The sequence below is a fragment of the Phanerochaete carnosa genome (assembly GCF_000300595.1).
Source record: "Phanerochaete carnosa HHB-10118-sp unplaced genomic scaffold PHACAscaffold_2, whole genome shotgun sequence".
Taxonomy (NCBI): Eukaryota; Fungi; Basidiomycota; class Agaricomycetes; order Polyporales; family Phanerochaetaceae; genus Phanerochaete; species Phanerochaete carnosa.
The window spans coordinates 1,010,296-1,036,858 of NW_006767629.1; the positions used below are offsets into that span (position 1 = coordinate 1,010,296).

The 26,563-nt window shown below is 52.9% G+C and overlaps 10 protein-coding genes across 10 annotated transcripts; 7 read left to right on the forward strand and 3 right to left on the reverse strand.

Moving 5' to 3' along the window:
• Positions 1-4: 4 nt before the first annotated feature.
• Positions 5-581, forward strand: PHACADRAFT_249184 (uncharacterized protein; the record flags this gene model as incomplete). Its single annotated transcript, XM_007391541.1, has 1 exon — positions 5-581. A coding segment is annotated over exon 1 (232 nt), but the record flags the coding sequence as incomplete, so codon positions are not given.
• Positions 582-592: 11 nt separating this feature from the next.
• Positions 593-5,598, reverse strand: PHACADRAFT_205203 (uncharacterized protein). Its single transcript, XM_007391542.1, has 4 exons — positions 5,269-5,598; positions 2,042-5,215; positions 1,466-1,990; positions 593-1,406 (listed from the first exon to the last, which is right to left on the reverse strand). The coding sequence occupies exons 1-4, from the start codon at positions 5,500-5,502 to the stop codon at positions 1,203-1,205; spliced, it is 4,137 nt and encodes a 1,378-aa protein (XP_007391604.1). The 5' UTR covers positions 5,503-5,598; the 3' UTR covers positions 593-1,202.
• Positions 5,599-6,028: 430 nt separating this feature from the next.
• Positions 6,029-6,266, forward strand: PHACADRAFT_136196 (uncharacterized protein; the record flags this gene model as incomplete). The annotated part of the gene is made up of 1 exon (XM_007391543.1): positions 6,029-6,266. A coding segment is annotated over one exon (173 nt), but the record flags the coding sequence as incomplete, so codon positions are not given.
• Positions 6,267-8,125: 1,859 nt separating this feature from the next.
• On the forward strand, positions 8,126-9,139 carry PHACADRAFT_249188 (uncharacterized protein). The gene is made up of 2 exons (XM_007391544.1): positions 8,126-8,729; positions 8,792-9,139. Exons 1-2 carry the CDS (start codon positions 8,199-8,201, stop codon positions 9,008-9,010), a joined length of 750 nt encoding a protein of 249 aa, XP_007391606.1. The 5' UTR covers positions 8,126-8,198; the 3' UTR covers positions 9,011-9,139.
• A 100-nt stretch (positions 9,140-9,239) lies between these two features.
• PHACADRAFT_249189 (uncharacterized protein) lies at positions 9,240-10,190 on the forward strand. Its single transcript, XM_007391545.1, has 4 exons — positions 9,240-9,316; positions 9,369-9,388; positions 9,440-9,648; positions 9,701-10,190. Exons 1-4 carry the CDS (start codon positions 9,258-9,260, stop codon positions 10,121-10,123), a joined length of 711 nt encoding a protein of 236 aa, XP_007391607.1. The 5' UTR covers positions 9,240-9,257; the 3' UTR covers positions 10,124-10,190.
• Positions 10,191-12,793: 2,603 nt separating this feature from the next.
• Positions 12,794-13,724, forward strand: PHACADRAFT_249190 (uncharacterized protein). The gene has a single exon (XM_007391546.1). It carries the CDS (start codon positions 12,811-12,813, stop codon positions 13,630-13,632), a length of 822 nt encoding a protein of 273 aa, XP_007391608.1. The 5' UTR covers positions 12,794-12,810; the 3' UTR covers positions 13,633-13,724.
• A 301-nt stretch (positions 13,725-14,025) lies between these two features.
• Positions 14,026-15,388, forward strand: PHACADRAFT_25157 (uncharacterized protein; the record flags this gene model as incomplete). The annotated part of the gene is made up of 2 exons (XM_007391237.1): positions 14,026-14,310; positions 14,366-15,388. The coding sequence occupies 2 exons, from the start codon at positions 14,026-14,028 to the stop codon at positions 15,386-15,388; spliced, it is 1,308 nt and encodes a 435-aa protein (XP_007391299.1).
• A 263-nt stretch (positions 15,389-15,651) lies between these two features.
• PHACADRAFT_86250 (uncharacterized protein) lies at positions 15,652-17,753 on the reverse strand (the record flags this gene model as incomplete). The annotated part of the gene is made up of 6 exons (XM_007391547.1): positions 15,652-15,965; positions 16,027-16,733; positions 16,784-16,857; positions 16,907-17,164; positions 17,213-17,457; positions 17,510-17,753. The coding sequence occupies 6 exons, from the start codon at positions 17,751-17,753 to the stop codon at positions 15,652-15,654; spliced, it is 1,842 nt and encodes a 613-aa protein (XP_007391609.1).
• A 560-nt stretch (positions 17,754-18,313) lies between these two features.
• On the reverse strand, positions 18,314-19,438 carry PHACADRAFT_249193 (uncharacterized protein). Its single transcript, XM_007391548.1, has 3 exons — positions 19,218-19,438; positions 18,984-19,167; positions 18,314-18,866 (listed from the first exon to the last, which is right to left on the reverse strand). The coding sequence occupies exons 1-3, from the start codon at positions 19,418-19,420 to the stop codon at positions 18,708-18,710; spliced, it is 546 nt and encodes a 181-aa protein (XP_007391610.1). The 5' UTR covers positions 19,421-19,438; the 3' UTR covers positions 18,314-18,707.
• An 861-nt stretch (positions 19,439-20,299) lies between these two features.
• PHACADRAFT_249196 (uncharacterized protein) lies at positions 20,300-24,999 on the forward strand. The gene is made up of 4 exons (XM_007391549.1): positions 20,300-21,015; positions 21,074-23,480; positions 23,536-24,821; positions 24,877-24,999. Exons 1-4 carry the CDS (start codon positions 20,674-20,676, stop codon positions 24,916-24,918), a joined length of 4,077 nt encoding a protein of 1,358 aa, XP_007391611.1. The 5' UTR covers positions 20,300-20,673; the 3' UTR covers positions 24,919-24,999.
• The last annotated feature ends 1,564 nt before the right edge of the window (positions 25,000-26,563 follow it).

A 26,563-nucleotide genomic window follows, 5' to 3' on the forward strand; every position in this document is an offset into this window, starting at 1 on the left:
CGACTCTCGCTCATCATGTCGTGATAGAAACGAGTTATTGAAGCGTCGAACGTCCTCTTCGGCTCACCACCGGTCTTCGTGTCTTCTGCTCCGTCTCTATACGAACACTTCAATCTTGACCCATCTAAACCAGCTATCCTTGCTCTCAAGGACCACGATTCCTCAGTACCCGCCATATGGTCTTACCTGGATTCATTCGACTCAATAGGCGCTTTGGGAAAATGGGTATGTCACGCTTCATGTATATACTACGTTACCAACAGCCTTCCAGCTTGTACGCAACAGACTTCCAACGTTTGTCGAGCTCGACTCGGACTCGTTCCAGGAGGTTATGAACGCGCCACACAAGCCGCTCGTTGTCCTCGTGGCGGCACCGCAGAGTGAGTTGCGTGACACTGCTGAGCAAGTGCGCACTGTAGCGCAGCAATGGAGGGATTCCAAACATCCCGGCGACATTGTCTTTGCCCTAATGGACGCTGACAAGTGGGGGAGCTGGCTCAAAAGTATGTATGGCATCAAGGCCGAGTCCGGCCCCCGTGTCGTTGTCGCGGATCATTCTGTGAGTGCTCTTTTTTGATGGTGACGAAGGTTTGTGCTGACGTGTCGCAGCGTCTGGTGTACTATGATGTTGACCAGCTTGGTCATCCGACTACGCTTGCGTCAACAAGCATATTCTCGGCCGTACAGGGCATACTAGCCGGAACAATATCCTACAAACACTCTGAGAACATCGTCGAACGCTTGGCTAGGGTATGCACTTGCCATACGCTCCGCAAACCCGTCTTGCTCATTTAGCTCGTCTAGTTCCTGAACAACAAGCTCACTAGTGTCGAACACTTCGTCTCTGCACATCCATGGGGTGTCACCTTCTTCGTTCTTACCGGCGTCGTCATCCTTGCATTTTTTATCCGCAAAATTATCAAGGAAGAGTCCGCGCTAGCAGATGACTTATCGCGGAAAGCGCGTCTAGATTAACTACGATGTACATGCTGAGCTGGATTGCTCGGGTCATTGTGGCGATGTACTAATTATGAACCCAATATTACTACACTATTACTCTACATAAAGCGTCGCGTAATTGCTCTTGCGAGGGACCCAACTAGCAACGTAGGAAAGCATCGTAAAGTGATCGTTAAATAAGTCATGTCCAGCAAGGAGGTGAAGCACGGTACGGAAGTGCTCCGGAGCACCACGGGCTGGTTTTAGGGAGTTGAGGGAGCGGACGGCGCCGAGGCCTCTGACTCTGAGCCCCATGGTGATACAGATACGTCGGGCATGATGCCACATATCCTGTTGTAGACAGCTGGCGGGAAGCCTCGCGCTTGCACTCGCTGTAGGAGTGCAACAGCGTGATCACGGTTGCCGTGGCCGAGTTCGGCGCGAACCATGGTTTCCCATGTTGACGGCTAAAGGACACAATTTGTCAGGACGGCTGATGCAACGGGCTTGTACGAATGAGACACACCTCGCGGAAGACCACGCCGGCTGGAACACTCATGACAGGAGACGAGCTCGAAGGCTGATCCTCATGTGGCACGTGATTGTTCGGCGCAGCAACACCCGTCGGTGGGTCTGCGAGAGACTCAAAGAGAGCTCGTGCCTCCTCGATATTGCCCGACGCAGCGTAGCCCTTGATGAGGAAGTTGGCGATGTACGCGGTCATCCGAATGCCGAGCGCGGGCATGCGTGCCTGGTATTTGGTCATAAGGTCGGGGCGCCGAAGAGTCACAAAGACATTCATGAGAGCCTCAAAGACGACCTCATCCGGCAGGCGACTGCGCGCCTTCTCCGTGCTCGGGTGCGCGGAGATGGAGTCGAAAACCTCGACGGCCTTGTCTAAATCCTTCTTCGCGCAACCGTAGGCATTGATAAGCGCTGCCCAATGTGTGCCTTGCACAAGAACGTTCGAATCAGCGACTGCTTTCGCAAAAGCGTTCTCCATGGCCGGAATATCGATGGGCTCGATGGCACCGAAGGCATCAATGAGAAGCTGTAAAAGAGATTAGCCATCCGAGTATCGCTTACACCGAATAGGACAGACCTTGTATGTGTGAGCGGTTGGATTCACTTTCGCTCGTAGCATGGCGTTGAAGTAGTACAGAGCCCGCGCGCGATCCGGCTTGGTTTGGGTGTAGAGCTGCATCATGGTGTTGTATGGAGGGACGCGGGGCTTGAAGTTCTGCTGTGCGATCATCTCCTCGAAAAGCACTTCTGCAGACTGCGCATCGCCGACACGACAGCAGGCCGCGATAAGAGCACCGTAGGTGACGGATGACGGGCGAATGTTCTTCGCTTTCATCTGAGCGAAAAGCTCGAGCGCTTGGTCGGCCTTGCGAGCCCTCGCGAGCTTGGAGATCATATTATTGTAGAGGTAGATGTTTGGCCTGGTGTCGTGTGCAATGGCTTCCTGGAAGAGGCGCCACGCGTTCTCAGTGTCGTCTGTGGTGTTGCTGACGCGCTCGATCAGGGCACCGTAAGCATCCGCGGATGGGCAACCACCCTGCTCGAGAATGCGCAGGCGGTGGACGTGCGCGGCGTCGAGGTCCCCTGCATGTGCAAAGGCGATAACCATCGAATCCTCGATCTGGAACCAACCCACAGACTGCGCCAGCTTGTCAGACTCCATAGCACTGAGGACTAATTGGGCAATCTGGTATAGGCTATGAACCTTCTCGACCTCGCGTTCTCGCCCTAGGCTGTTAATAAGCCGAGCGCAAACTTCGATCCGCGGGTATACGGATATCTGGTGTCCTGCCATAGCTCTCTCGTATGCCGAAACAACAGAGACACCGGATGAGGGAACAGTATATTCCTCCACATACCGACTCTGGTGCGTGTCGATCCTGACGCGGGAAGGGGAAGCAGTTTCGGGATGCTGGACAGGAACCTCATGGGTCAATTCAGGAGTACGCACGCGGACATGCATCTTCTCCAAGATCAAATCTTTGTACGAGGGACCGAGGGCCACAATTCTTGCGAACACAGCGGCATCCTGAAGATCGTAAACCGTGGAGAGCACATTGCCCACATAGTGCCTCAACTCGAAGGGGAGGTTTGTGGCTTCGAAACCCCTATGAGCGAAGTCTTCAACCATGGCAATGAAGTCCAGGGAAGGAAGCGGGCAAGGTTTCATAAGCGCGTCATTGGCGGATGTCCAACCAATGTGTTCTCCGTTCTTGACATTCGCGCTGGCCTCCAAGAGCTCATGCCATTCTTCGGCAGAGAGAGAACCTTGTTCAGCTGGAGTGGAGCGGAGGTAGGCGGCGACGTAAAATGAGGCGATCGGCTGGCGAGCATCCATTCCGATAAGTTTTGAAAGGATAGCCAAGCACATTAAGTACTTGAGTGGAATTTGAGTATCTGGCGTCGGGAGTAGAACGACAGATAGGTTGCTCATGAAACGCCGGGCCCGATGCGCCCGGTCCTGGTTGACGGATGACGGGAGCTCTTGAGCTGCCTCCGAGCGAACGTAGTCATGGTGGATCGACTTGATAGAGCTTTCGACAAGGTCAAGCATACCAGCATAGTCGCCGTGCTTCACGCGAAGTCGTGCGATGGCCAAGCAAGCAGTCAAGAGTTCATCGGCCGTTTCCCAGAACTTCCCAGTGACTTGAGGTCCGTCAATGATGTCGCGAATGTGCTGCTCATAGAGTTGGTCGAGTTCGGTAAGGATAGTTTCCCTTGGAAGATCGGTTTGAGAATCGAGGTAGCGAATATTGGCGTAGACAATCAGAGCACGCTCGAGGGGATGGAAGGTATACAAGTTCTCGCGACATGCGTGATCAACAAGTCGATTCAAGTCTTCGATCCGCTGTACCGAGGCCAGCGCGTTGACCATGGAGGACCAAGCCTGAGCGCTTGGCTTAGTGGGCTGCAAGGATGAGTCGTAGGGGTTGCCGGGGACCTGAGGCTGTTCAAGGAGCCTGTTGAACCAAATGATAGCACTGTCTAAATCGCCGCACTGAATGAAGCCCTTGATAACCCTCGTATAGGTAGCGGGCGAAGGAGCAGGGATGTCACCACACTGGAAGTCCGCGGTCGCATTGGGGCCCACCATCTCTTCCACCAACTCGATAGCGTCAGAGACCTGGCCGTGCGAGAAATACGCATCGATCATCCTGTTCCAAATGGTGAGGTACTGCACCCGCCACTTCGGCTGGCCCAGCGAATCCAGGGCTGCCTCTTCCAAGTGTATGCCATCGGATTGAGACGTTTTCCTGAAGGATGCAAAAACTTCCTTCGCGCCGCTGACATCGCCGTGTTTATCGTAAGTGGAGATGAGGTGCGTGTACAGCGATAGGCCCGGGATGAGTTTCTGCCCCCTCTCGAGATGACCGAACACCCGAAGAGCAGCATCGACATTACCGCGGTAAGCACAAGACCGCAGCAAACCAGCATAAACCGGATACGAGATGTTGTGCCGGGGAATGTGACATGCTGCTTGGAATAGCAACATGGCTGACGAAAGATTGTTCTCTGCCCGAAGTATCGCAATTTTGTGCTCGTGGACGCGACGTGCCTGAGGTGTAAATCTGTCGAGAGCGATGAGAATCCTAGCCCGCTCTTCAAGCTGCACAATCTTCTTCTGGAGTTCTTGGTCGCGATCCGTTAGAGCAATGACGAGGGCATTGTAAGTCTGGACATCGGGGATAACGGAGTGGGAGATCATATGATTATAGAGTTCGAGGATCGTTCGGATGTGTTGACCAGGTTCGCGAATGCGAAGAAGAGCATTGAGTGCCTCATTATACACGTACGTGTCATGAGCATGAGCAGATTCGCGAAGTTTGACGACACTCATGAGCAGCCTCTCAGCGTCTTCAGGAGTTCGAGTCGCCTGGAATGCGCTAATGAGCTCTTCCTGCTCCGCTATACGTTCTGCGGCCTGGAGATCCTCCGTATCGTCTGACTGCTTCGGAAATGCTTCAGCTTCATCCGCGGCTCCGAGAGCGCGAGCGGACGCGGTATCGGCGGTAGCGAAGGCGTGTCGGGCGCGAACATGCTGTCGCAAGGCTTGAAGAAGGCCTATCTTTTCGGCCTTGGTGTCGTGAACTCCAGGTGTCACACTATGGCTACGCGCACGATGTCGCATGCGGCGCGCTGAGCTCGTGGTAGAGGGAGATGCAACTGGAGCCTCTTCCACATCGTCAACGAGTTCGATGGTCGCAGAATGAAGCAGCGAGGGGTCTGCCTGAGTGACAGACCTGCTCAAAGCCTGGAAAAGCGTTAATTGGGAAGCAAGGAATCCCGCGCTTAAGGTCGACTCACCGAGTAGCTGCTGTAGAATCGACTACTACCGCTTTGCCTCGCTCCTCCTGCGCCCGCGCCATTGCTGCTCTTTCCGGAGCTGGACGATCCAGTACCATTGCGGTTTCCTACCGTCGCAGGAGTCGAGGTCTGGAGATGAAGAACATTTCGGATAGTATGACCAGTTTGGTTCTGAACTACCGCGACAGCGCGAGATGTGTGGTGGATGAGCTGATTCGCTACCTTAGGTAGCATGACAAAGGATTGATGTGTCTTTTATAACACAAAAAGTCGGGCGTAGAGCGACATACGAACTCCGTAGAGTCAGCACAGGCGGGTGAGAGAAAGGTCGGGTGAAATGAGAAAACGTCCTTTTTCCTTATAAGGGTGATTCGTATTCAGTCCGCCTCTCGGCGCATTTCGGACTCCGCGTCGTAATGACTGATAGAGTTTAAGGGGCGCATCAACTGATGCGCCTCTGATTAGACCGACTGCGCGACCGCCGTCTATCTCATATCTCCTTTATCCCTGGAAGCATGAACCGGTTAGTAAAGTGTTTGTCAAATGCCTCTATCATTCTCTGACGCTTGTGCAGCGGACCAATCATTCTAGTAAAATCTATGTATGTTGTTTTTTAAGGTCTATACTGATGTCAAGCATCACTGCGCCTTCAATCTCTCAGACTATTGACGAGGCAGAGGCAAGTCAACTCCCAACTATCGTTGACATTATGATAGCTCACTACTTCTACTCGTGCGTTGCGAACAGTATCTGCTTGATCAGTTGGTGAGTGAGCCAGAGAACGTAAGCGTCGGGCTCGCCGAGTTTACCTACACCACAAAGCCACCGCCCAGCTCGGACGAGGACCCGGTGGCTACGAAGTTGCGAAAGCGGCTTCAGGATTTACTTACGGAACTACGCACTAATGCCGAAGGGATACGCAAGTCGGATTAAGAAAATGTGACCTTGTCTCAATGTGCTTATGTCACTTTCGAAAAAGTATAGTCTGCAGTTTGAGTCTTAAGCTCTGAGATAGTCGCAGCAGAAGCTGGAACAACGAACCAGACTTTCAGAGACGGCAATGGGGGTCCGCATTCGACTTTTATGCGCATCTTTGACGTGCCGGGGAGCGCGTGAGGAGAGTAAGGATGGGCGCTAAGCTAAGGCTTCCTAAATGGTGAGTTACATCAGTCGGACTCCGCAGACCCACGTTCGACTTCGGCCAATAATATTACCGCAAGACTCCGATTGCATACAACTCAGCTGCCTGCGTCGGCAACCTCACGCTGTCTACACTCATCGTGCAGAACACGCTTAGCAGCACCGTGGGAGATAGGCGCAAGAGCCGGATGCAGTGCGGAGAGGACAACGGCCAATGCACGATGATGCTGCCACCATACAACACGGCCGGTGCCGTGCACACGCATCAAGACGTCGCAGACCCGGTAACGATGCTGCGCTCGATGCGTCGAGTCGCCAAGCCCAAGGGATTTGTCGTCTGCCGCGGGACGGACATCGGCATGCTCGTACGCCGTCGCTTGTACAAAGGGACGCGGTACCTTCACTGCAGCTGTGAGAGCGTAGGGCTGGAGCCAGGCGGCGCCTGCATGTGTGGGCGTGTGAGGCTGAGTTCGATCCGGCCAGTATACAGCTGTTAATCAGCAGCTGAGCTTCTCGCACACCCGCGGAGAGGCTTGCATGGGGAGAGCTGTTTTTAGAAACTCAGGAGAAATCCGAGTGCGCTACGGTGGCACACCAAGGCTAGTTGCAACGGCTAGCGCTTAGGAGCTGGCACAGGCCTGGAAGGACTAGAAGGACTGGATGGAGACGGGTTGAGCGTGCTAGCGACTAAGGAAATGCTGAGGTCGAATAAATCCTCAGTACGCTTTGTTGCACCTGTGCACTTCTTGCATTGTCCCCCCATGGCTATGTACGATGATATCGGTCAGATTGTGCAGGGATCACTAGGATTTTGATGCTATATGCAGAGACTAATTTGATCCAAAGAGAGTTTGTCAGCTGGCATTCTAGTCGCAGCGGAACAACACCAAGCTCGCTATACTCTGAGCTACCGGCTCTGCGATGTGTCCCTTTGGACGACCTCACGCTCTCGTTGGATGGGTTTGAGATGACAGACTCAAGTGCAATAGATGTGATCAGAGATAGTGAGCTTATAACGTGAGTAGGACCAGACACGTGCGCGTTGCCTCGTTGAGAGCTCTCATAGGGACCCCTTTGTAGTGTGAAGCGAACGCCGTCGAGCTCAAACAAGCGGAAGGCTGCGGACGAAGGTTTGGCACTCGTTTTGTCCACGTTAGTTCAAGCTATACTGACCGCTTTCTAGCTCTGTCGTCATCCCTGCCTCCGAAACGCGCCAAATACACGACTCAACCACCTACCCCGATCTCCAAAGCGCAAGCCTCGCAGGAAACGAGTGCGGCAAGTCAACATCTGAACAAGTTGGCCAGAGAGGACCCGATTTTGGACTCAGCGTCAGAACCTTCCTCAGACTCCGGGACGAGCTCGGAATCCTCGGACTCGGACACTTCTTCAGACACTTCTTCGGATGAGAGCTCTTCAAGTAGCTCTGCGCCGTCTGCCGAACCCTCCAGAGCCCCAGCGCGAGGACAAACGAATCCCCAAGCACAGCAAAGGAATGCGCAAAAGTACAGGCCGTCCGTTTGAGACCCGAATAACATGACTTACATGCGTTGATCATTAGCACGCCTGTACACCATGCCCCTCCTGGACAGGGCAAGGCGACCACTCAAAACCGCAACGCTCGACGAAGGCGTAAGAAAATGTATCAACGACTCACTGCGCAAGCAGAACCAGCTAGCGCAAACGATATTTCACTCGGTGAACGACGAGCCATTCCAGAAGAACCTGTCCCGCCGGAGTTGCACTCTCAGCAGTCGCGTAGTACCACTCTCTCTGCGCCTACGTTTATGATGGCAAGTCTCTCGAATAAAAATAAACGCAAAGGCTTCAAGCAAGCGATGGCAGGATTGTTGCCTCAGAAGATTGTCTTCCCCGCCGAGGAGATGAGCACAGAACGGGCTGAGGAGGCACCTCTGCCTTTCGTAGATGTGCCTACAGCTGAAGTGGCTGCAGTTGCGCTGAATACTCGTCTTATTCCTCCTTCCGAGAAGCAGGAGAAGGGTCAGATACCTGCAAACATATTTGTGACGAGCATTGATGTAGAGGGAGATATGCATACGGGCAGGAAGAAGAACAAGAAGAAGGCCGCTGAGAAGAAACTTGTCGAGACGGACATGTCGTACGAGACGGCGGAGGTTGGAAACGTGGTGCTTGATTACGGGGAACCGGACGTTCATCTGCCGACGCAGAGGGATCAACCTACGTCTGAGGCTCCTTCATATCCTGAAGGCGACTGGAAACATGTGGAGAAGAACTGGGCGGACCTTGGAAAGCTTACCGAACATGAGCAGCTGCAGCCTGGTGCTTTGGTCGGCTGGAAGGTGCGCCCCTCGCGCTTGCCTATCTAACGACGTTTCGGACTTCTAACCAACACCTGGGATAGGCTCTTGGGATTAACCCTGCGACGTTCACACCAGAGTTCATGCTCAACGTAGGGCGAGTGGTCCGCGTCGGTGGTTGTTTGACTATCCAGCCTGTACACAAACCCGGAGCAGTCGAAGTGTCGTTTGGTGGGTATGCGGACGAAGCTGATGTGGTGCCTCCGGAAGAAGAGACGTTCGAGTGGAACGAGGTCTACACTGGAGACTGGAAGATTGTTTGAATGTGCATTGCATCTGTTCTGGTTATTATATGCTGCTATCTTGGCTACCCATCTCGTCGATGGCTGCTCTTGTCTAAGTTCGGCCCGAGTATCCGGGAAGATCAGCTGTGGTCGCTGGAAATTGCTTGACTCTGACTCCAACGACGCGATTTACGATTTCCTCGGACTTCTGGGAGTGTCCTGCATGTCTCTCGTCATACATCACTATACCCTCTAGACTAGCCTTATACTACACAGCCTAGACGACATGATGAAGGCAACCGAGAAGCGCCTCTACCTCACTCGGCACGCGCAGGCGGAGCACAAGTAAGCGACAGGCCGGCTCTAAGCACACGTACGTTGAGGCTGATAGAAACAGTGTAGCGAGCGACTACAGCAGTGAGTGGATCGTGTTAGGCTGTATCCGCGTACGCGGACTGAGTGTTACAGTCCCCGATGCGCCATTGACACAGCTCGGCCGCCAACAGTCCGAGGAGCTGTACAAGGCGACGAAGGATAACATTCAAAAAACCGCGGAGCTACTAGTGTCAAGCGCGTTGCGGCGGCCACTATCTACGATGGTTATCGGCTACAAGGATCTGCGGAAGAGGCTTGAAGCAGAGGGAAAGAAAGTCATCGTGCTGCCACAGCTTCAAGAGGTACGCCACAAGTGCGATTTCCTCCGATGTAGATCCTGATATACATTCACAGTGCAACGACCTTCCTTGTGACACGGGCTCGTCTCGCGAAGTCCTTGAGGCCGATCCCGAGTACGCTGGGCTTGACTTCAACGAACTGTCGCCCGAGTGGACGTCTAAGCAGGGCTTCTACGCCTGTACCGTCCCTGCGCTGCAGGCACGCGCGCGCTGGATTCGCTGCTGGTTACGATCACGTCCTGAGCGCGAGATCGTCGTCGTTGCACACGGAGATTGTCTCCGGTATGTGACTGATGGGTACAACTCGGGCGCGCTCTGGGCGAATGCCGAGGTGCGCGAATACACGTTTGAGAAAAACGAGGATGAAGATGTGCGCGACGAGGCATGGCTCGCGCCGGTGAAGGAGATTGCGAAGGAAGGTACCGAGGAGCGCACATCGTCAGAGGTGAAAGAGAGCAAGCAACACGGCGAGACTTAGCTTAAGCTACAATGTAATGGCACACGTAGCCCATGTGTATGCAAATTTGAAGACTCCATATAGAAAAGAATTTGTATGAGAAGCGCGGCGAGTCGCTACGCAGTCAATGTTCTCTCGAAAGCTGTTTTCGGGTTGCTATCTTCGTGGCTGGTATCTTCACGACTGGTGTTCACTTGGCTACGAGTTGCAGAATTCTTGTGGCTAGAAAAAACAAATAAATAATAAATATATCCGTGGCTGACCTTCTGGTCCGCCGCCTGCGGCGGTTGGCGGCGGCTCAGGCACAAAGCAGCCGGAATACATCACATCGGTCAGAGCATCGGAGGGGGGAGCAGAAGTAACAGAATTTGTGGCCGATCAGGGAATATCATAAAGGGCGAGGCTATGACAAATAATAAAAGACCAGTTACTTACTTTCAGGGCATGTGGTCAAAGATACGAGTTAACGAGCTATTAATGGATCATTATTGCTCTTAAGATCTTGGCGTTGGGCGTTACCGCAAAGTCCGCGGCAGCACGATGAAACAGTAGCTCAGTGAGACAGTACTTAATATAAGCATGCACGCCGCTTGGATCGCTCAGAAGCATTTAAAAAAGTCTGTCCTTTCCAACAGGACGCTCCTCGTAAGTGAGGACCCATGACAATTGGTGGGAAGGCCTGAGGACAGATTTTGCCGATTTTGGCCTTTAGGTACGGACAAAATTTGCATGATGAGCCCAAAATGGTATGGATTTTCCTCCTGGTCCGGCCTGACGGCCGGACTTTGGTACGGACACTGACTCAGGCCTATCGGTTTCCTCACCTGTACCACGCCTGTTATTCCTTCGTGTATAGTATACTCATACATACTACACAGATATACACTACTCTTCATAAATATCATTGTTCTCAGTCCCTTCGGTTGTCATTGCAGCTGCCGCTGCCGCCGCCTGCTTCTCTCCATGTGTCACGGCAGCCTGAACTCTTGAACGAGAGGTAGGACGGCTGAGCTTGCAGAATATATGGTAGGCTGTGTCATTTAGCTGTAGCACCCTCCGATCTTGCGAGAAGGTTAGTATGTCTCCGGGTAGCATGCATAAGAAGTGGTCTAAAGGTGCATGCCATGGTAAGAATGATAAGCTTTGCAGTGCCATGACATGCTGGTGGATCATGCAAAAGCAGTTAATGTTGATGGTTTGCTCATGAACTTGAACCGCAACGTATGATGCCTGTCCAATGGAGGCGACGGTCTCCTGCCAAGCATGAACGCCAGCCTTGCCACCCAACCGACAATAAACAGTAGCACGGCGGGAGGGACGTCGCTCCTATCCAGTCGGATGGATTCCACCGTACCCTGTTGGCAGAGAGGTCATGGTCAGAGTCGACGTCTATGGGAGCTGCATTGGGGGACATTGTCGCAGCACAAAGAGGTGCGGCCAGGGGTTTGTTGCACCAGCAGCGGAAGCAGACTTGGCCTGCACACTGCCGCCGCCGCCTGCCGGTGTTCGGCGGGTTGACTTGTCAATACAACTGGGTCATACTCTAGAGGCTATGTGAAGGATGCATTAATTATCTTTGGCCTTCAAAATATCTTCTTCATGCTCTCGGTTTTTGTCTCTATCGTCCTTAATTCCCAATCTAAGGCATCCACTATAGAGGCTGATGGAGAAGCAGAGCTGAATCCCCAATGTGCACGAGATTGTGACAAATCCACTCAATTTAGGTAGTATTGGATCTAAAGTTGGGTATTTAACCCGGAAGGACACCAACACTTGTCCAGACTACCGGGTATGGATTGTCCTCAGACATTAGTCAGTTTTCGTTGGCCGGTATGTATGAAGGTTGGGCATGGACAAAAACCAGCATGTCGTAAACTAGAAACATGCAAAAACTCGTTTTCATTTGAGAGGTGAGCGCCCACGCAACACATTGCCTGAGAGTGCCCAAAAATACACACAGATGCACAGACGTGAACGTACGTGCACGTACATGCACGCGCATGCACGAGCGCGAACTAAAGCGCAACGTCGCCAAACTGGAACTGGGCGGCGGCGTAAATCTTGAACTCGCATCAGCGCTACCGTACGGGCCGAAGTGCATGTAGGTGCACTTTCTTGCGCGTCGGTGTCCCAAAGGGTATCTAGCTGAGTACATATCATGCGGGTTAGCTGTGCGATTGTCAACATTTTGCACCAGCGTGCACAAAGGTGCACTTTGTAATAAGCTTGCGCACTGCCGTCATAGCCGCCCAACGAGTTTGACATGGGCGATAGCGAGTTTGATGGGGATGATAGCGAGTTTGACACGGTCGGTAGTGCACGTACGTGCACTTTTGTGCGCAGCTGTGCATCACCATGTACATTAGCACACCAAAATGTGCTAATGCGCACAGCTGTGAACGCAGTACTATAGTAAGTGAATGCACCCTCACTTGTTGTCAATCACGCGCGGCGAGAACCAGGTTTCCATTGCGAGTTTTGATTTTTGTCCATCAAAGACTGTGATAGGTATGGGCGATTCCTCAGAGCTCCCGGCCTATCGGCCGGGTTTGGGTACGGATTTTCCCTCCGCGTGAGGGGTCCCGACGGCCGTTTTGGGTACGGATTGTCCTCAGGCCCTCCCACCAATTGTCATGGGTCCTCGTAAGTGGTGGTCACTCTGCAGTAATTCTCCACGAGCTGTCCTAAATTAACAACTAGTTAGCGATATGCCGCGAGAAACGCCAAAATACCACGTCGGTCAGACCAATAATATAGTCAATGCCTTTGCGAAACGCACCGCGGAAGATTCCTGCGCGTACTTGCTATCATCGCTTACACCCGACATGACCATTCTCGATGTCGGCTGCGGACCTGGTAGCATCACCATCGATCTTGCGAGGCACGTTCCGCGCGGTCATGTCGTCGGCATCGATATCGAGGCCGCAGCCTCAACGTTGGACAAAGGACGCACACAAGCCCAAATGGAAGGGGTCATGAATGTCGAGTTTCGAACTGGTAACGGGTATACACTGCCCTTCCCCGACGATACTTTCGATGCGACGCATTCGCATCAGGTCTTACATCAGATTGATGACCCGGTGCATTTTATGCGCGAGATGCACCGAGTGACGAAGCCAGGTGGATTTATCGCCTCCCGCGTTTGGGACACAGGCTCGTGGATTTTACACCCGCAGGATGAGGGCATTACATCTTTCCGCACCATGACGCAGCGTATCAACAGCGAGCGCGGACTCGTGCCGTTTGCAGGAAGGAACCTGCATATCTGGGCACGCAAGGCCGGCTTCGAGGCTGGGCGGGTGAAGATATCGACAAGCACTATGACGTTTCGCACTCCGGAAGAGCGGATCTATGTCGGGGAGCTCTTCAGAGCAATATCCCAGGAGTCTGACTTTGCGACAATGGCATTAAAGAAGGGGTATGTTACCGGAGAAGGCCTTGAGAGAATGGCAGAGGGGTGGCAGAGATGGATTGACGACGACGATGGGCCGTTTGCTTGGATCAACTTCGAGTTGTTATATCAGAAGTAGGGCAAGGACCTCACATAGGACTACATTACTTTCGACCTACGGCGAAACAGACAGTTGGCAGCTATATAGACACATGGCAGCGAGTCTTTCAACCATATGGTCTGAAATATACGGAGTTATAAACCTACAATCTTACCGCCGCAGAGCGGACATTGAAATGGGCTGACCGAGTAATAATGCAAGCTTTAAGAATTTCTTATCAAATAGGGATCGGACTTAAAATCCTCACTGGTGTGAACGCCACGAAGGCAACAGGTTGAGTTGTGTTCAACATCCGAGTCGGCAGCGGAAGTAAGGCCGTATTGTACATACTGACCTTCTTATTCTCCTCAGAGTGGTAGTCGAAGGAGGAAAATCTCTCACACGACGTTCCCCTGCTACACTTGCGATACGATGCCTCCAAGTCCTAGTCCCAGTATTTTCGAGGCAAAACGGACGATGGAGACAAAGGTCGCCATTATTGAAGACGATCCGCACCGCTTCAAACTAAGTCCCCTTAGAACAGTTCCTTCTGGTCAACGTGACAATGTTTCCAGTCCCTCGATGAATTTTGACCGTCCCTTCGTTGGCTGTCGCCTTCAACCACCCTCCCTGTATCAACTCGCTCCCTCACGAAGCGCATCTATCTATTCCTTCCCGAGTGTAAACAGCGTCAATTCCGAGAATGGAAGCATTCAGGTGAGCTCTTGTTCAAGCCGCCGATAAGTCGAGCGGGCTGAACGGATGGCTGCAGACCCAACCTATCTCTCCTCTCAGCGTAACATCCTTCTCGCTCAACAAACCGAACCCTTCAAATGATAGTAGTGGAGCTGGGCTTGGGCTGCACAACCTTGGATCGAGTCGCTCTGTCTCCGCTGGCTCCCTCGCTGCAGCCGCCAACATAACCGCTTGTGAAGACACTGGCAGTCGGTCGTTCTCCTCTTCTAGCAGTCTCTCTTCGCAGCGCTCCTGGGTCAGCGTCTCTCCTGGGTTTGACTTGACTTTTGGTGCAAGCGACGACTCTTCCGGGCCCTGTCTACATACGCCCGATCCTGCCCCTCTGCCGCCCTCCCAGTCCTCGGAAAGCTTTAGAAAAGCAAAGAGCATGCACGTTCTTGCAAGCTTGTCCTGTCTGGAGAGTCCTCTGAAGCTCGACTCTAAGCATGCATCTTCTCTTCCTCGATCGACGTCTCTACGGCACTTGAAGGCCAAGACCGTCACTCCATTCTCAGATGAGAAGGGGGAGTCACACAGGCATAAGCGACATGCTATCTACGGACCAGGCGACCGTCGCATGCGACTCTCACTGTCGTGCAAGGACTGGAGCCCTTCTGCCCCGCCACAAACCCCCATACTTGCAGAACTCGGCAGCGACTCTAGCTCTACATCTCTCGAACCTAGTCCTTCTGTCCTTGCCGTTGAGCGCAAAGAAGCTTCGCGTCGCGTTTCCCTGAAGAACGCTCTTCATGTTCCTGTGTCTGCTCAGCGATCTTTTAGGCGTATCCTGGACCCTATCAACCCAAACACATCCTCTTCAGCTTTCCTCTGTGTTCCCCCGATCTCCACTACTGAGAATCCAACTCTTCGTCCTCAGGCTCCAACAGATGCACCCGTTGTGCCTTTGAAGTTCAAGCGCACTCTAAATGCACAAACGACCGCGAACCCTTCACGCTATGATGTCGTTCATCACCACCCTATCATCAGAGAACTCCTTCAAGACATCGACACTGCTATCATCGAATGGGGTGCCGTGGGCTCTCTCACCAACAGATTTTAAATATATAAGAATGGCACAACACCCGTTGATAGCATTATTTGCCGGTTACATTACTACTTGTTCTACTGGAGACTGGAGTAGGGTATCATGTTAAGTTATGCAGAAATCAATTGATGAATGGTGAGAGGCATGCACGAAGAACGAATAAAGTAAGGGATAACGGATATAGGACGCCAGCATCGGAACACCTTCACAAATACAAACAACATCGCAATAAGTTAAGTGGGGGGTGCGGAACCTACTTAACAAGACCGTGTTATAAGTTAATATGCCGGGCCCTTACCTTCCGAGATCGCCTTCCGAATGGGATTTTGGCTGGACGGGAGAGCGCCGCTCTTCTCGAGCCGATCGAACAGCACGAAGAGTTTCTCAGCCTCGCGCTCCTTCTCCTCCTCTGTCATCTCCGGGCCCGTGTCGTTCTGCTGCTGCGCGACGCCTGTGATAGGATTGATCGGCGTGCCGTCCGCGGTCGTCGACGGTGGACCGTGGCCCGCAGAGGGAGGCGCGCTCATGATGCCTTTGTTGAACAGAAAGCCAGCGACGTTGCCGTAACCAACGTACGACGCTAGTGTACTCGCTACGTGAGAGAAGTATAGTTAACACACGATTCACTCGTAGACAACTTCACGGGTCCTTACGATCTGAATCACAGACAGCATATAGCATCTCGCCGGTGGCGTCTTTGAGCCGACTATGGTGAATGCAGCCCAGGAGCCGCAAGCTTCTGCCCAGCAGGTCCGCACGTTCCTCGAGCGGGCTTGTCCGGTCAAGGTCTTCCGGCAAAATCCAGTCTCGCATACGTTTCCGTGCACCTTCCTCAGCCTGGCAGAGCTTCGTGATGAGTAGTACCAGAGGACAGACGAGGTCATCGAGGGTACTGTCGCTCTCAGTTTGGCAGCGTTCTCGCACGGTGCCATCATCAGGGTCTATGTCGCTCGGAAGGTAATGCGAAAGGGTCACATCTAGCAAGTCGAATGCGCGGAGCAGGGTGTCTTGATTGGGCTGGGTAGACGACGACCGGTGCGACGACTTGCGCGCGACGGATAGCCTAGAAAACGCGCGGTCGAATGCGCCATGCTTTGACTCCTTGCTGTTGGGAGATTCGCTGCGGCTGCCCGAGGCTGTGGGCGAGTCGGGTGCCGGCGGAGAACTGACAGGGGAGATCGGCTTGGATGACGACCGTGGTGAGGCAGGGTTGCTTAGCGGCGGAAACCACTTCGATCGGAGTGACGGGGTTACGGGAATGGTGATGAGCGCGTGGATCACATAGATCATGGGGGAGGCCAGGGGCGCGGGGAAAGTTGGCGGTAGTAAGTTAAAAAGCCGCAGCAGCGGTGGAAGAATACTGGAAAGATATCAGTACCAGAAAGCGTTAAATTAAAAGGAACGTCATACCCATCCAGCCGGTCGCTCCAGCAGTCCCCGATGACCTTCTTCCCATCACTAGTGCTTGGAGAATCGTCGGCAAGCTGCACTGTGATGAGCCTGTCGCTGCTCCATTAGATACAGAGCACGTACCTTCGGATAATGTAACAGTATATTGAATAGGGCTTTCAGCAGCTCGGACATAGCCTCACGAGCCATCTTCTCACTTCCTAGTATGCTGGTAGTGAGGTTTTCAAGCTTCCCACCAATGATCTCGACGACATTGTTGTGGTGTCCCGGGGGCTTATTTTCAATGAGACCCTTGATGTAATCGCCGGCACTGGCTATGGAAACGGTCGTGAGGAATATGAGGCGTGAGCAGAGGAAGATCCGTTCCGGAGACGCCGTTTTCTATGCACAGGGTGAGCGAATGACGGGTAGTGGGACACGTGTACGCACCTCGAGAAGGTCGAACGTGAATTCGCTTCCCCCGACACCCTTCTGGATGAAGAGCTTTCGGGAGGGCTCGATGAGCAGTAGCGCGTTGCAAACACATTTGAGAGCTTCATTGGAAGCCTCTGCATCGTCTTTGAAGGCCCTGAACGTGTCAAGAAGGGAAATGAGGTTCTGGCGAGTAGCCACCACTTGGGATCCGGCAGGATGCTTTCCAAGGGCCTTGATTGCAGCCAGTGCTGGCGCAGTGTCTACCTTTTATGTTCAGTAACGCTCCATTTGTCGCGTAGACTCAAGTTTCACCTTTCGCAGTGAGTCGTGATTTATTGGAAGACGAGCTTTTCATCAAGAGCGTAATGTCATCAAGAATCATTTGAATGAGCTCTGTGCGGTCGCTGCACATCATCGCGGCTTTCTTACGCGTCAGATAGCTTCGCGGGAAAAGGAAAATTCGCTCACCATCGGCGATAGACTGCAAGACGGTCGCGACCTCCGAGCGCGAAGACGACTGGGTGAGCGCAGCGTAGGCCTGACAGTAGTTCGACATCCTGGTAATGTTGTATAGTGTTCAAAACTTTGTCCGGATGTCTTGCAGCAGATCGAAACGAGTGGCCGTTGTTCAGGGGAGGCGAGGGTCAGATCGGGTATGAAAGAATGGAGATGTTAGGTGTAGCAATTGTGAGACGCCTCCGGGGTGGGATGATACGGTGCAGTGGTATATATCACGCTCAAAGCGTCGGCGACGAGGTATTTTGGAGAGTTTAGAGAGAATGAAGAAAAGAAAAAGAAAGGGCGAGCCTTGGGAGGCAATGATGAGTGCGTAGAGCAAGCTTGGAATGGATATTTTCGTTCATCGACAGATTCGCCGGCATGACTGCGACCGCGTCTTGCCGGGCGAAAGTTCAGACGAGAATCCAATACGAAATACTTGGGACAGGCACCACTCGAAGAGTTTTCCACACTGTAACCAAGACGACCAAATTAATACATGGCGATCAAATCTGTACTGAGTGTGAACAAATCAGGAAGGTGTGAATCGGCATGGTCGCTCTGCTAAAGAATACAAAGCACAACCGAAGGGGTCAGCAGGGGGGATTATACTCTTCTGGGGGGACGTGAGAGGGCAAGAGAACATGACTCCCCAGGACAATCGGAGCCGTGAGTAGCATTCAACAACGTCCGAAGGCCCGTAGCAATGGCATCGCCAGCGCATGCCACCGTTTGGCTTTCTAGACAGGACGACGTCTCGTACATCAGAGACTCTCTCCAAGCTGTCGATCCTGAGACATTGTCCGCACATCGAACGTGATCAGAGCGTCTCCGTCGATATGGGAAGTCCGGTCCAGGCGGAAATGCGGCGAGTCGTACGTTCGATGAGAGCGACACGGGACGAAGTTGCCGGTTGTGAAGGGAGGGCAGAACGGCGCCATAACATTCGCCCACTTGAAAGCTCAGATATGCCCACTGCACCAGTCGGAGAATGTGGGGGCTTAAATCCATTTCAGCCGTGCATGCCGTTCCCGTTTGCATTGCCATTCAGATGTGCAGAGGATCCGGGTATGGGCGGTACTTGGACGTTGGTGCCGGAGGATTCACTGAGGTATTCCTTCAGGTCAGGGAAGCTCTGCATTAGAGCCTCGTTATAGTACTCCCTGTAGGACTGTAACGGTATGATCAGTTTTGCATGGGATGGAAGGTGTATGGACCAAGCAAGTCGCAGTCGCAGACCGCAAGGGAAGCGCTGAACTCAAGAGGATAATATGACAGAAATGCCTACTTTGATTGCTTGTATCTTGCCATTCATGAACTGGTTCTCTGTCGCCGCTCGCTCTAGCCTGTCCCGTGTCAACTGCATCGGGTTTCGCGAATTGTCAATCTCAGCGAGCACCTGCACTGGAATCATGGTGGAAACATTCTGGGACATGTTGTCGATGGCGGCCAGGTGGTTTATGACATCGTTCCTGTAAACTCACATTAGCACAGACCCAAGGCGAATAATAAGAGCACGTACACTCGCATACCAACTTGCTTGCCGCCGCCGCCAGGTTTGTCCTTCTCTTTTGTCAGATCGCTAACCACAGTTGTGCCGAGGTTATACAATGCGTTCGCGAGCCCGAGGAGTTCTTGCTCCAGTTCGCCCTGTAGCCCGACAGGCACAGGCGACTCTGACGACCGAGGGGAATCTGGTGCAGGCGTTGAGATTCCCTTGGCCATGCTTGTAGTAACAATCGCTGTACGCGCGGAGCTGGGTAGATGAAGGTGACGAGCAAGTGGTGGGGTCTGTTCGAACAGCGCTAGGGGGAACTTACTAGCGTTGTTATCCACATAAGCAATCTAGCTAACGCCTGCTACTTATGGTCATTGCTTGCTGGAGTAATGTCACACGCCTTGTAGCTTAGAGGCAAATAAGAGTCCATAGCCAGTATGTACGCCAGTTGCGCGAAGCAGGCAAATCTGTTTGCTAATTGTGGTCAATGAGCTAACCGTGATCAAGAGCTGCACACACAGATGTACGCGTTGTACACGAGCCCACTTGCACAGACCCGAAATGGGAGTTTGTACACCATGGAAGGCAAGTTTCAGAGAGACTTCAATGTTTGTCACTTGCACAGGAACGTTGAGCGCGGATTACCATGAGTATATTACGATCCCCAGAATAGTAGCAAGTCCAGATCTGACTATGTCGAAGGGCTGTCGAAGGGCTGTCGACGAGCTTTAGAGGCATATATGTCCCGCGTGGCCGGATAGTGTCCGCATCATCCAGTTTCACGCCAGTGCAGGTCGACGCTAAGACTATTGGTGAGCCGACATCACCGGTATCAGGGTTCGTTCAGCTGGCCAGAAGCTGTTGGCAGTCCTTCAAGTGTGTCCGGCAATATTACTTATTCGGTGCATCTAGTATAGCTGTCTTTTAGATCTTCATACTCTTGGCTTCATTGCTATCATTATTGCGACTGAAGATGTTTGTCGGATATTGCTACTGTGCTGATAAAACACGGTAAGTAAGCTCATTACTACTGACTTTGGTATCAGAGACGCTTGATCAGTTTGTTCCGGACCATCAGCTTGCGTATCGACGGCCACCGCTAGTTTGCCGCTAGTGCTACATTCCAGCTGGCCTACCTAGAGCCAGACTCCCATCCTTCGCGTATACTAGAATCTTGTCATCCTCTTGCCTTTCTTTTTGCGAATTTGCCACAACACTCCTTCCACTCATCCGAACTTGCGTTATCTCCGCTGTAATTGGAATACCCCTTCACTTCTCGATTATCTGTACCAGTCGGTAATACCTCTACCGTTGTTAACTTTGGAACACTGATATCCCGGGGACTGCGTCTCCTTGTACCACCTCTCGCACCATCATGCAAGCTAATGACGATCGTTCTGTCCGTCGTCCTGTCAGACAGGATACTTACGACCTTCGCGACCAAATCGCCACAGACGAGCATTCCCACCACTCTCACGACATGGGCTACCCTTCGGACGAAGAACATTCCGTACTGGAGGACGACTCTGACGGGGAGAACGGAGATGACTACATGGATGAAGACGACGGCTCCTCTTCACTGTCTATCCCGAACGAGTCTATCGACTTTGACCTGGTCTACGCCCTTCATAGCTTTGCGGCGACCGTGGAAGGCCAAGCCAATGTCGTTAAAGGGGACAGTCTGTTCCTGATGGACGACAGTAACAGCTACTGGTGGCTTGTGCGCGTTCTCAAAACCCAAGAAGTGGGATATATTCCCGCCGAAAACATCGAGACGCCGTTCGAACGCCTGGCTCGTCTCAACAAGCATCGCAATGTTGATGTGAGTGTGAAGGCTTGTCACGTTACTCTGTGCTTCCTGACCGTCAACTGTCCGATAGTTGGCATCAGCAACGCAAGCGGAACTTGCAGAGACTCGCGATAGACTGCTTTCGTCGCGTACCGGTTCAAATCATGCGTCGCCCTCCCCAACCCCCGGTGGGAGCCGCGGGGGCCTACGTGGTCGTTCTCACTCGATCCGTAGCGTCATCTTTACTGCCAACATGAACGTACATCGGTATCCCCCCGCTGTCTGGGGTGATGACGAGGAAGAAGATGACGAGGACATTGAGTGGGATGACGAAGATTACTCGGATATAGACCCCGATCTCGCCGAAGAGCTAGCTCTGGAAGAGCGTGAGAAGGCCGGAGGTGTTGACGCGGAGTTGCCCCCTGGGATGGAGCCGGACGACGGTATCAGCTGGGAGGAGGGCACTGTAGAAAGCATGCGCACCGAGCAGCAGAAGTCACAAGACCAAGTGGTGGTCACATCTTCCGCCCCCGACGGTGGTCTTGAGCAGCAGCAACAAGACGCGATTCGCAAGCAGGAGATGATTCAGCAGCGTTTGCAGCAGGAGCAACAACGTACCATCTCTCCAGCCGCTCAGCAGCCGTTGGCTGTCCCTACCTCGACTTCCCAGGAGCAGTCTGCGGTTAGCCAGACTGATGTGGCCTCCAGTTCTCCAACATCCTCTGTATCGAAGGTCATGGACCCTGCTGCAGTCACTGAGACACGCAAGGTCTCTATCACTCCGGCTGTGGCCAGGTCCGTTGATGAATTTCAACCCAGTGGGCCTTTGCTCCCCAGCGAGGTCGTGCGGCAACGACCAGAAGAGCGCAAGCGTACACGCGAGGAGATCGAGGCGCTCGAACAGGATCAGCGCAAGAAGGCGAATAAAGGCAACGGGCGTCCCAGTGGCGGCGCGCCCGAGCAGAAAGCCTCTCCAGCCAAACTGCGCAAGGAGCGCGATTCGCGGACAGAGAGTACGACTGACGACGAAGGCAGCAAGGACAAGAAGAAGAAAGGCGGTGTACTCGCTGGTTTGTTTGGACGCAAGAAAGATAAGAGCAAGGACAAGAATAACGCTGGGGCTAGCTCGGACAACGGAAGCCTCGCCAGCGGTGGCAGTGTCGATAACATATCCAGCAGGAATTCTGGCGAGTCTGGTCGCTCTAGCAGCCAACAACACTCGGACGGCTCATCGCCGGTCACTTCCAGCGCTAGACAGCAGCAACAACAGGCGATACTGCAGGCCAAGAACTCCGCCGACCCTCGTCGCGCTCAAGGCCAAGCTCAACAGGGTGCCCAAGGCTCCATTCATCCGCAGATCTCTCAACATGCCACGCAGCTGCGTCAGCGTGACCAACAGCAACAGGCTCTGTACCAGCAATATCTCAACCGCTCGCCCGCTTCGCCGCCGGAGGCCCAGCCGTCGTATGGTTTGCAGTCTACGTCTGCCATCATGGGCTCCATGTCGTTCAGTTCTACCACGAGCTCAAGCAGCGGACTCACTGCGGGTGGCCGGCCCCGCCCTGGATCACTTGTTCTTTCGCCGGGTGGTATGGATGGTCAAGGGGTCGGTCTGCCCGACCTCAGCGTTATCCGTGTCTTCGCCGGGGAGAACCTGCAAACAGAAGCAACGTTCAAGACCGTTCTGCTCAACTCGTCGACCACAGCCTCAGACCTTGTTCGCCAGGCAATTCAGCGATTCCGCCTTCCTACCGGCGACGGCGACAGCGACTACTATCTCACGATCAAGCAGGTCGAGGGCTCATCTGCTCAGCTCATGTCGCACGAAAGGCCGCTCGGCGTGTTTGAGTCGCTCGTCGAGGCCGCGATGGAGTTGCCCAAGGTGAAGCGTAGCAGCGTGGGAAGTATCAGCTCCGTGGCAAGTAACCTCTCGATGCACCCCGCAATCAAGAAGCTTCCTATGAACGATTTTACGGACGACTCCGCGGTCAAGTTCTATCTAAACCGCAAGCGTGGGGAGAAGGAGGAGAGCATCACTGGTGACGACGGCGAGGACACCCTCATGGCTGAAAGTGTAGAGGACGACATGGGCTCGCCGCGTTCGAATCACTTCTTGTCAATCAGTGGTGCAACTGTTACGCCCGAACGGTTTAGTTCGCCCTCCGTCCGTTTCGCTTTGCAACTGGTGATCCATCCAGAAGACTTGCCAGACGACATGGTCTTTGACCCACTCACAGAAGCGATCGTCTTCAAGGATACGCTACGCGACCGCCCGGGGGACATCATCTCGTCGCCTGGTATCTCGCAGACTCAGCGCAAGAAGATCTTCGTCTTCCCGAAGAATGCCACGGTTGCTGAGGTAATTGAACATGGCTTGGAACGCTTTGGCATCGCTGAGGGCGTCGTGGACGGTGGGGACGAGGTCGAAGACAAGCCTGCGAAACGACGCAGCTCGTCCCGTGTCCGCTACTGCCTCGCAGTGGACATCCACGGTTCCGGTCAGTGACTTCAACCGTATCTGTTTACTTACACCAACTACAACCGCCTCTATAGAGAAAGAGCTGGCCCCGACGAGCAAGGTCATTGACGCGTACCCAAGACCGCCGGCATATAGGCGCTCTGTTGATAGCAAGCGTCGCTCTGCTGACTCAGCGATGCTCTTGAGTAGCTCAGAAGACATTGGACCTGACGATCCTATCTTCATACTACGTAGAGCGGTAGCTTACCGACCCTCTTCCCGTCGTTTGTCGGCACCTCTCGATGAGATTGCCCTGCAGAAGCTTCATCGTGCTTCACTGAGCATCTCCAGCATCGCAACTGACTCGACTACGGGGCCGGATGAGCCCAAGAAGCAGATGTCCAAACAGGAGATCATTGCTGCTCAGCGCGCCGCGACGCGTGCGAACCAGCGTGCGATCCTGTCTGCCCAGGCGAATTCGTCCCGCGGTCTCGACGTGCTACTCCCTGGCAATGCTGGCATGATCCGCAGCTCGCGCCACGAACTTGATGATCGCATGCGATACTCGTACATGGATGCCAGCGGTACGATGTACGACATCAGTGACATCGTCGAAGTCGAGTGGCAGAGCGAGGTCGGTTCTAACGGGAGCACCACTCAAAGCGATTTGCTACACGGCGTCATCAGTCGTAGCAAGGATGGCCTCGGTGCCAAACTTGATCGCGTGCTGAGCCAGGTCAGACAGCCGAGAGCTGCCCAGCATACTCCACAGCCTGTATATCGCGATGGTACCGACTCCATTGGGACGCCATCAGTATACTCTACGGCTGAAGGCGGGCCTAATACCTCCCGCTCTGCGACTCCTAATGCGCAAACGATGAATGCCAGATCACCTACGCCCACCAATACGGCTGTCGCCGCACGTGCTGCTTCACCTCTGTCACGCCTTTCCAGCTACCGTACCACGAGCGAAGGGGCGTCTGACGGCCGTCGTACCGCTAGCCCCTCATCCAGCCCCCACAAGGCAGCCAGACCTTCCCACGACCGCCAACAGTCTCTGGCATCTGTCATGTCTGACTCGTCGTCGTACCGAGGCCAGTCGCCGCACCGGAGTCAGTCGCCGCCGACGCCGCGTGCGTTCAACCGCGCGCCATCGGCGACGAAGTCTCAGCGCATGGTGCTACCGAAAGACGATTTCGGACTGGCACAAATGCTCGCGATCATTGAGTCCAAAGACATGCCCGCAACTAGGGCAGACCTTCCGCCGCTGGACCCGGTGGACGAGCTGCTCTTTGGCAGAGAAATAGATCTCGAGACACTTCATCCGCAGATCCGCGATATTTATTCTAGTACCTTCAAGCAGCTGGAAGAGATGGACTATGTGCGTATTGCTCGTTCTCGACGACACTTTACATGCTGACCGACGCTTTAAACAGTCTCTCGACGAACTTCTTCAGTATGTTGCTCACGCATTTTGACCCGCTCTACGTCATAATTGGAATTATTTATCCGTTGCACCTACCACAATGTGCTTTCTTTATCTATTTATTGCTTATTCCTCTCGCACACAATATTTCTGCCATGCAACAACGAGAAGTGTTCGCCACCGCAGACGGCAATCACTGAAGGTTTGCACGCCACAGCAAGCGCTAGTTATAACGACCGTCAGATACCTATCTGCTTGGACTTCCTCGCCCTCCCACTACACGCTGCCAGCAGGCGACCTCGGAAAGCGAGCTCCCAAGTACTGGAGCACTGAAGAACAAGATGTAAACTGGCCGCTTCATGAAATCGCACAGACGTCCGACTTGAACCCCAGCTATAGTAAGTTATTACGTGTAGGAAGTCGAAGAAAGTATGCATCCTCGTCTCATTTGACATATCGGCGTTGCTACATTCCGGAGGGCCACAGCACGTAAAACGACTCTGGCGGCTCCCCTAGTACTATCCCTGTACCACGTTTGATAAACGGGACAGTGTTGATAATTTGCATTCCCCCATGGCTACGCTTTCTTGTTGAGATTGGGATTATTTATTTTGGTAGTATAAACTACTACGAATACTACAGAGCAAAAATCAAGGCAAAATACCAGAGGCTTGAGCGAAAGGAATTTTGAACATTCCGTGCAGTACACCAGAATTGTCCCAAATTACAAATTGACCTTGAAAGGCGCTGATCTTGAGATAGCCTAGAAGTCAGATTCTAAGGTACTTACAAGGGCCTTTTAAGGCCCTTAAAAGGCGTTTAAAGGATTTCGTTCCGCTTACAAGGTACTTAGAAGAGGGACGAAACGTCTCAAGCCCGAAATGTAATTTCACTACGGGCATGAGCTGATTTCAGATCACCTGAAATGTCCTGGTCAAGCCATCAAAACTGTTTCATTTTTGAAGACTTAACCGGGGCTTTCGGGCGTCCCAAAATGATAGATTTGCTACCACTTTCGTAGCCATTTGCAGTGCAGGAACATGATAAATTTTGTGTAGCCTGAAATGAACCTGAAATGACTCAATATGACTACATTTCAGTACAGCAAAGAGTTCATGTTTCAGGAGACTTTGTGGCGCATTTCAGGACATCTGAAAGAACATATGTAGATATCATTTCCGCCTCATGTTTGCAATGAGGAAAGGTCCAGGCAAGGAAAACTTTTGATGGTCCTGAAATTGCCATTTCTGATGAATTTTGAAGCTATTTTATGAGCTAGAAGATTTTTACTTGAGATAAGTCAGAGACGTCCTAGAAATGTACTACAAATCTGCCGTAAATGGTAATTTTAGGACCATCAAAAGTTTTCCTTGCCCGGACCTTTCTTCATTGCAAACATGAGGCGGAAATGATATCTACATATGTTCTTTCAGATGTCCTGAAATGCGCCACAAAGTCTCCTGAAACATGAACTCTTTGCTGTACTGAAATGTAGTCATATTGAGTCATTTCAGGTTCATTTCAGGCTACACAAAATTTATCATGTTCCTGCACTGCAAATGGCTACGAAAGTGGTAACAAATCTATCATTTTGGGACGCCCGAAAGCCCCGGTTAAGTCTTCGAAAATGAAACAGTTTTGATGGCTTGACCAGGACATTTCAGGTGATCTGAAATCAGCTCATGCCCGTAGTGTTT

Excerpts from the sequence above, each read along its gene's own strand:
- PHACADRAFT_205203 (XM_007391542.1), bottom strand. The coding sequence starts at position 5,502 with ATGCTACCTAAGGTAGCGAATCAGCTCATCCACCACACATCTCGCGCT. Across the intron at positions 5,216-5,268 it reads GATTCTACAGCAGCTACTCG|GCTTTGAGCAGGTCTGTCAC; the intron begins GTGAGTCGACCT and ends ACGCTTTTCCAG. Across the intron at positions 1,407-1,465 it reads CCGGCGTGGTCTTCCGCGAG|CCGTCAACATGGGAAACCAT; the intron begins GTGTGTCTCATT and ends TGTGTCCTTTAG.
- PHACADRAFT_249188 (XM_007391544.1), top strand. The coding sequence starts at position 8,199 with ATGGCAAGTCTCTCGAATAAAAATAAACGCAAAGGCTTCAAGCAAGCG. Across the intron at positions 8,730-8,791 it reads GTGCTTTGGTCGGCTGGAAG|GCTCTTGGGATTAACCCTGC; the intron begins GTGCGCCCCTCG and ends CACCTGGGATAG.
- PHACADRAFT_249189 (XM_007391545.1), top strand. The coding sequence starts at position 9,258 with ATGATGAAGGCAACCGAGAAGCGCCTCTACCTCACTCGGCACGCGCAG. Across the intron at positions 9,317-9,368 it reads CACGCGCAGGCGGAGCACAA|TGTAGCGAGCGACTACAGCA; the intron begins GTAAGCGACAGG and ends TGATAGAAACAG. Across the intron at positions 9,649-9,700 it reads TGCTGCCACAGCTTCAAGAG|TGCAACGACCTTCCTTGTGA; the intron begins GTACGCCACAAG and ends ATACATTCACAG.
- PHACADRAFT_249190 (XM_007391546.1), top strand. The coding sequence starts at position 12,811 with ATGCCGCGAGAAACGCCAAAATACCACGTCGGTCAGACCAATAATATA.
- PHACADRAFT_249193 (XM_007391548.1), bottom strand. The coding sequence starts at position 19,420 with ATGGCCAAGGGAATCTCAACGCCTGCACCAGATTCCCCTCGGTCGTCA. Across the intron at positions 19,168-19,217 it reads AAGCAAGTTGGTATGCGAGT|GAACGATGTCATAAACCACC; the intron begins GTACGTGCTCTT and ends GTGAGTTTACAG. Across the intron at positions 18,867-18,983 it reads GCAAGATACAAGCAATCAAA|TCCTACAGGGAGTACTATAA; the intron begins GTAGGCATTTCT and ends ATACCGTTACAG.
- PHACADRAFT_249196 (XM_007391549.1), top strand. The coding sequence starts at position 20,674 with ATGGGCTACCCTTCGGACGAAGAACATTCCGTACTGGAGGACGACTCT. Across the intron at positions 21,016-21,073 it reads ACAAGCATCGCAATGTTGAT|TTGGCATCAGCAACGCAAGC; the intron begins GTGAGTGTGAAG and ends ACTGTCCGATAG. Across the intron at positions 24,822-24,876 it reads AGCTGGAAGAGATGGACTAT|TCTCTCGACGAACTTCTTCA; the intron begins GTGCGTATTGCT and ends CGCTTTAAACAG.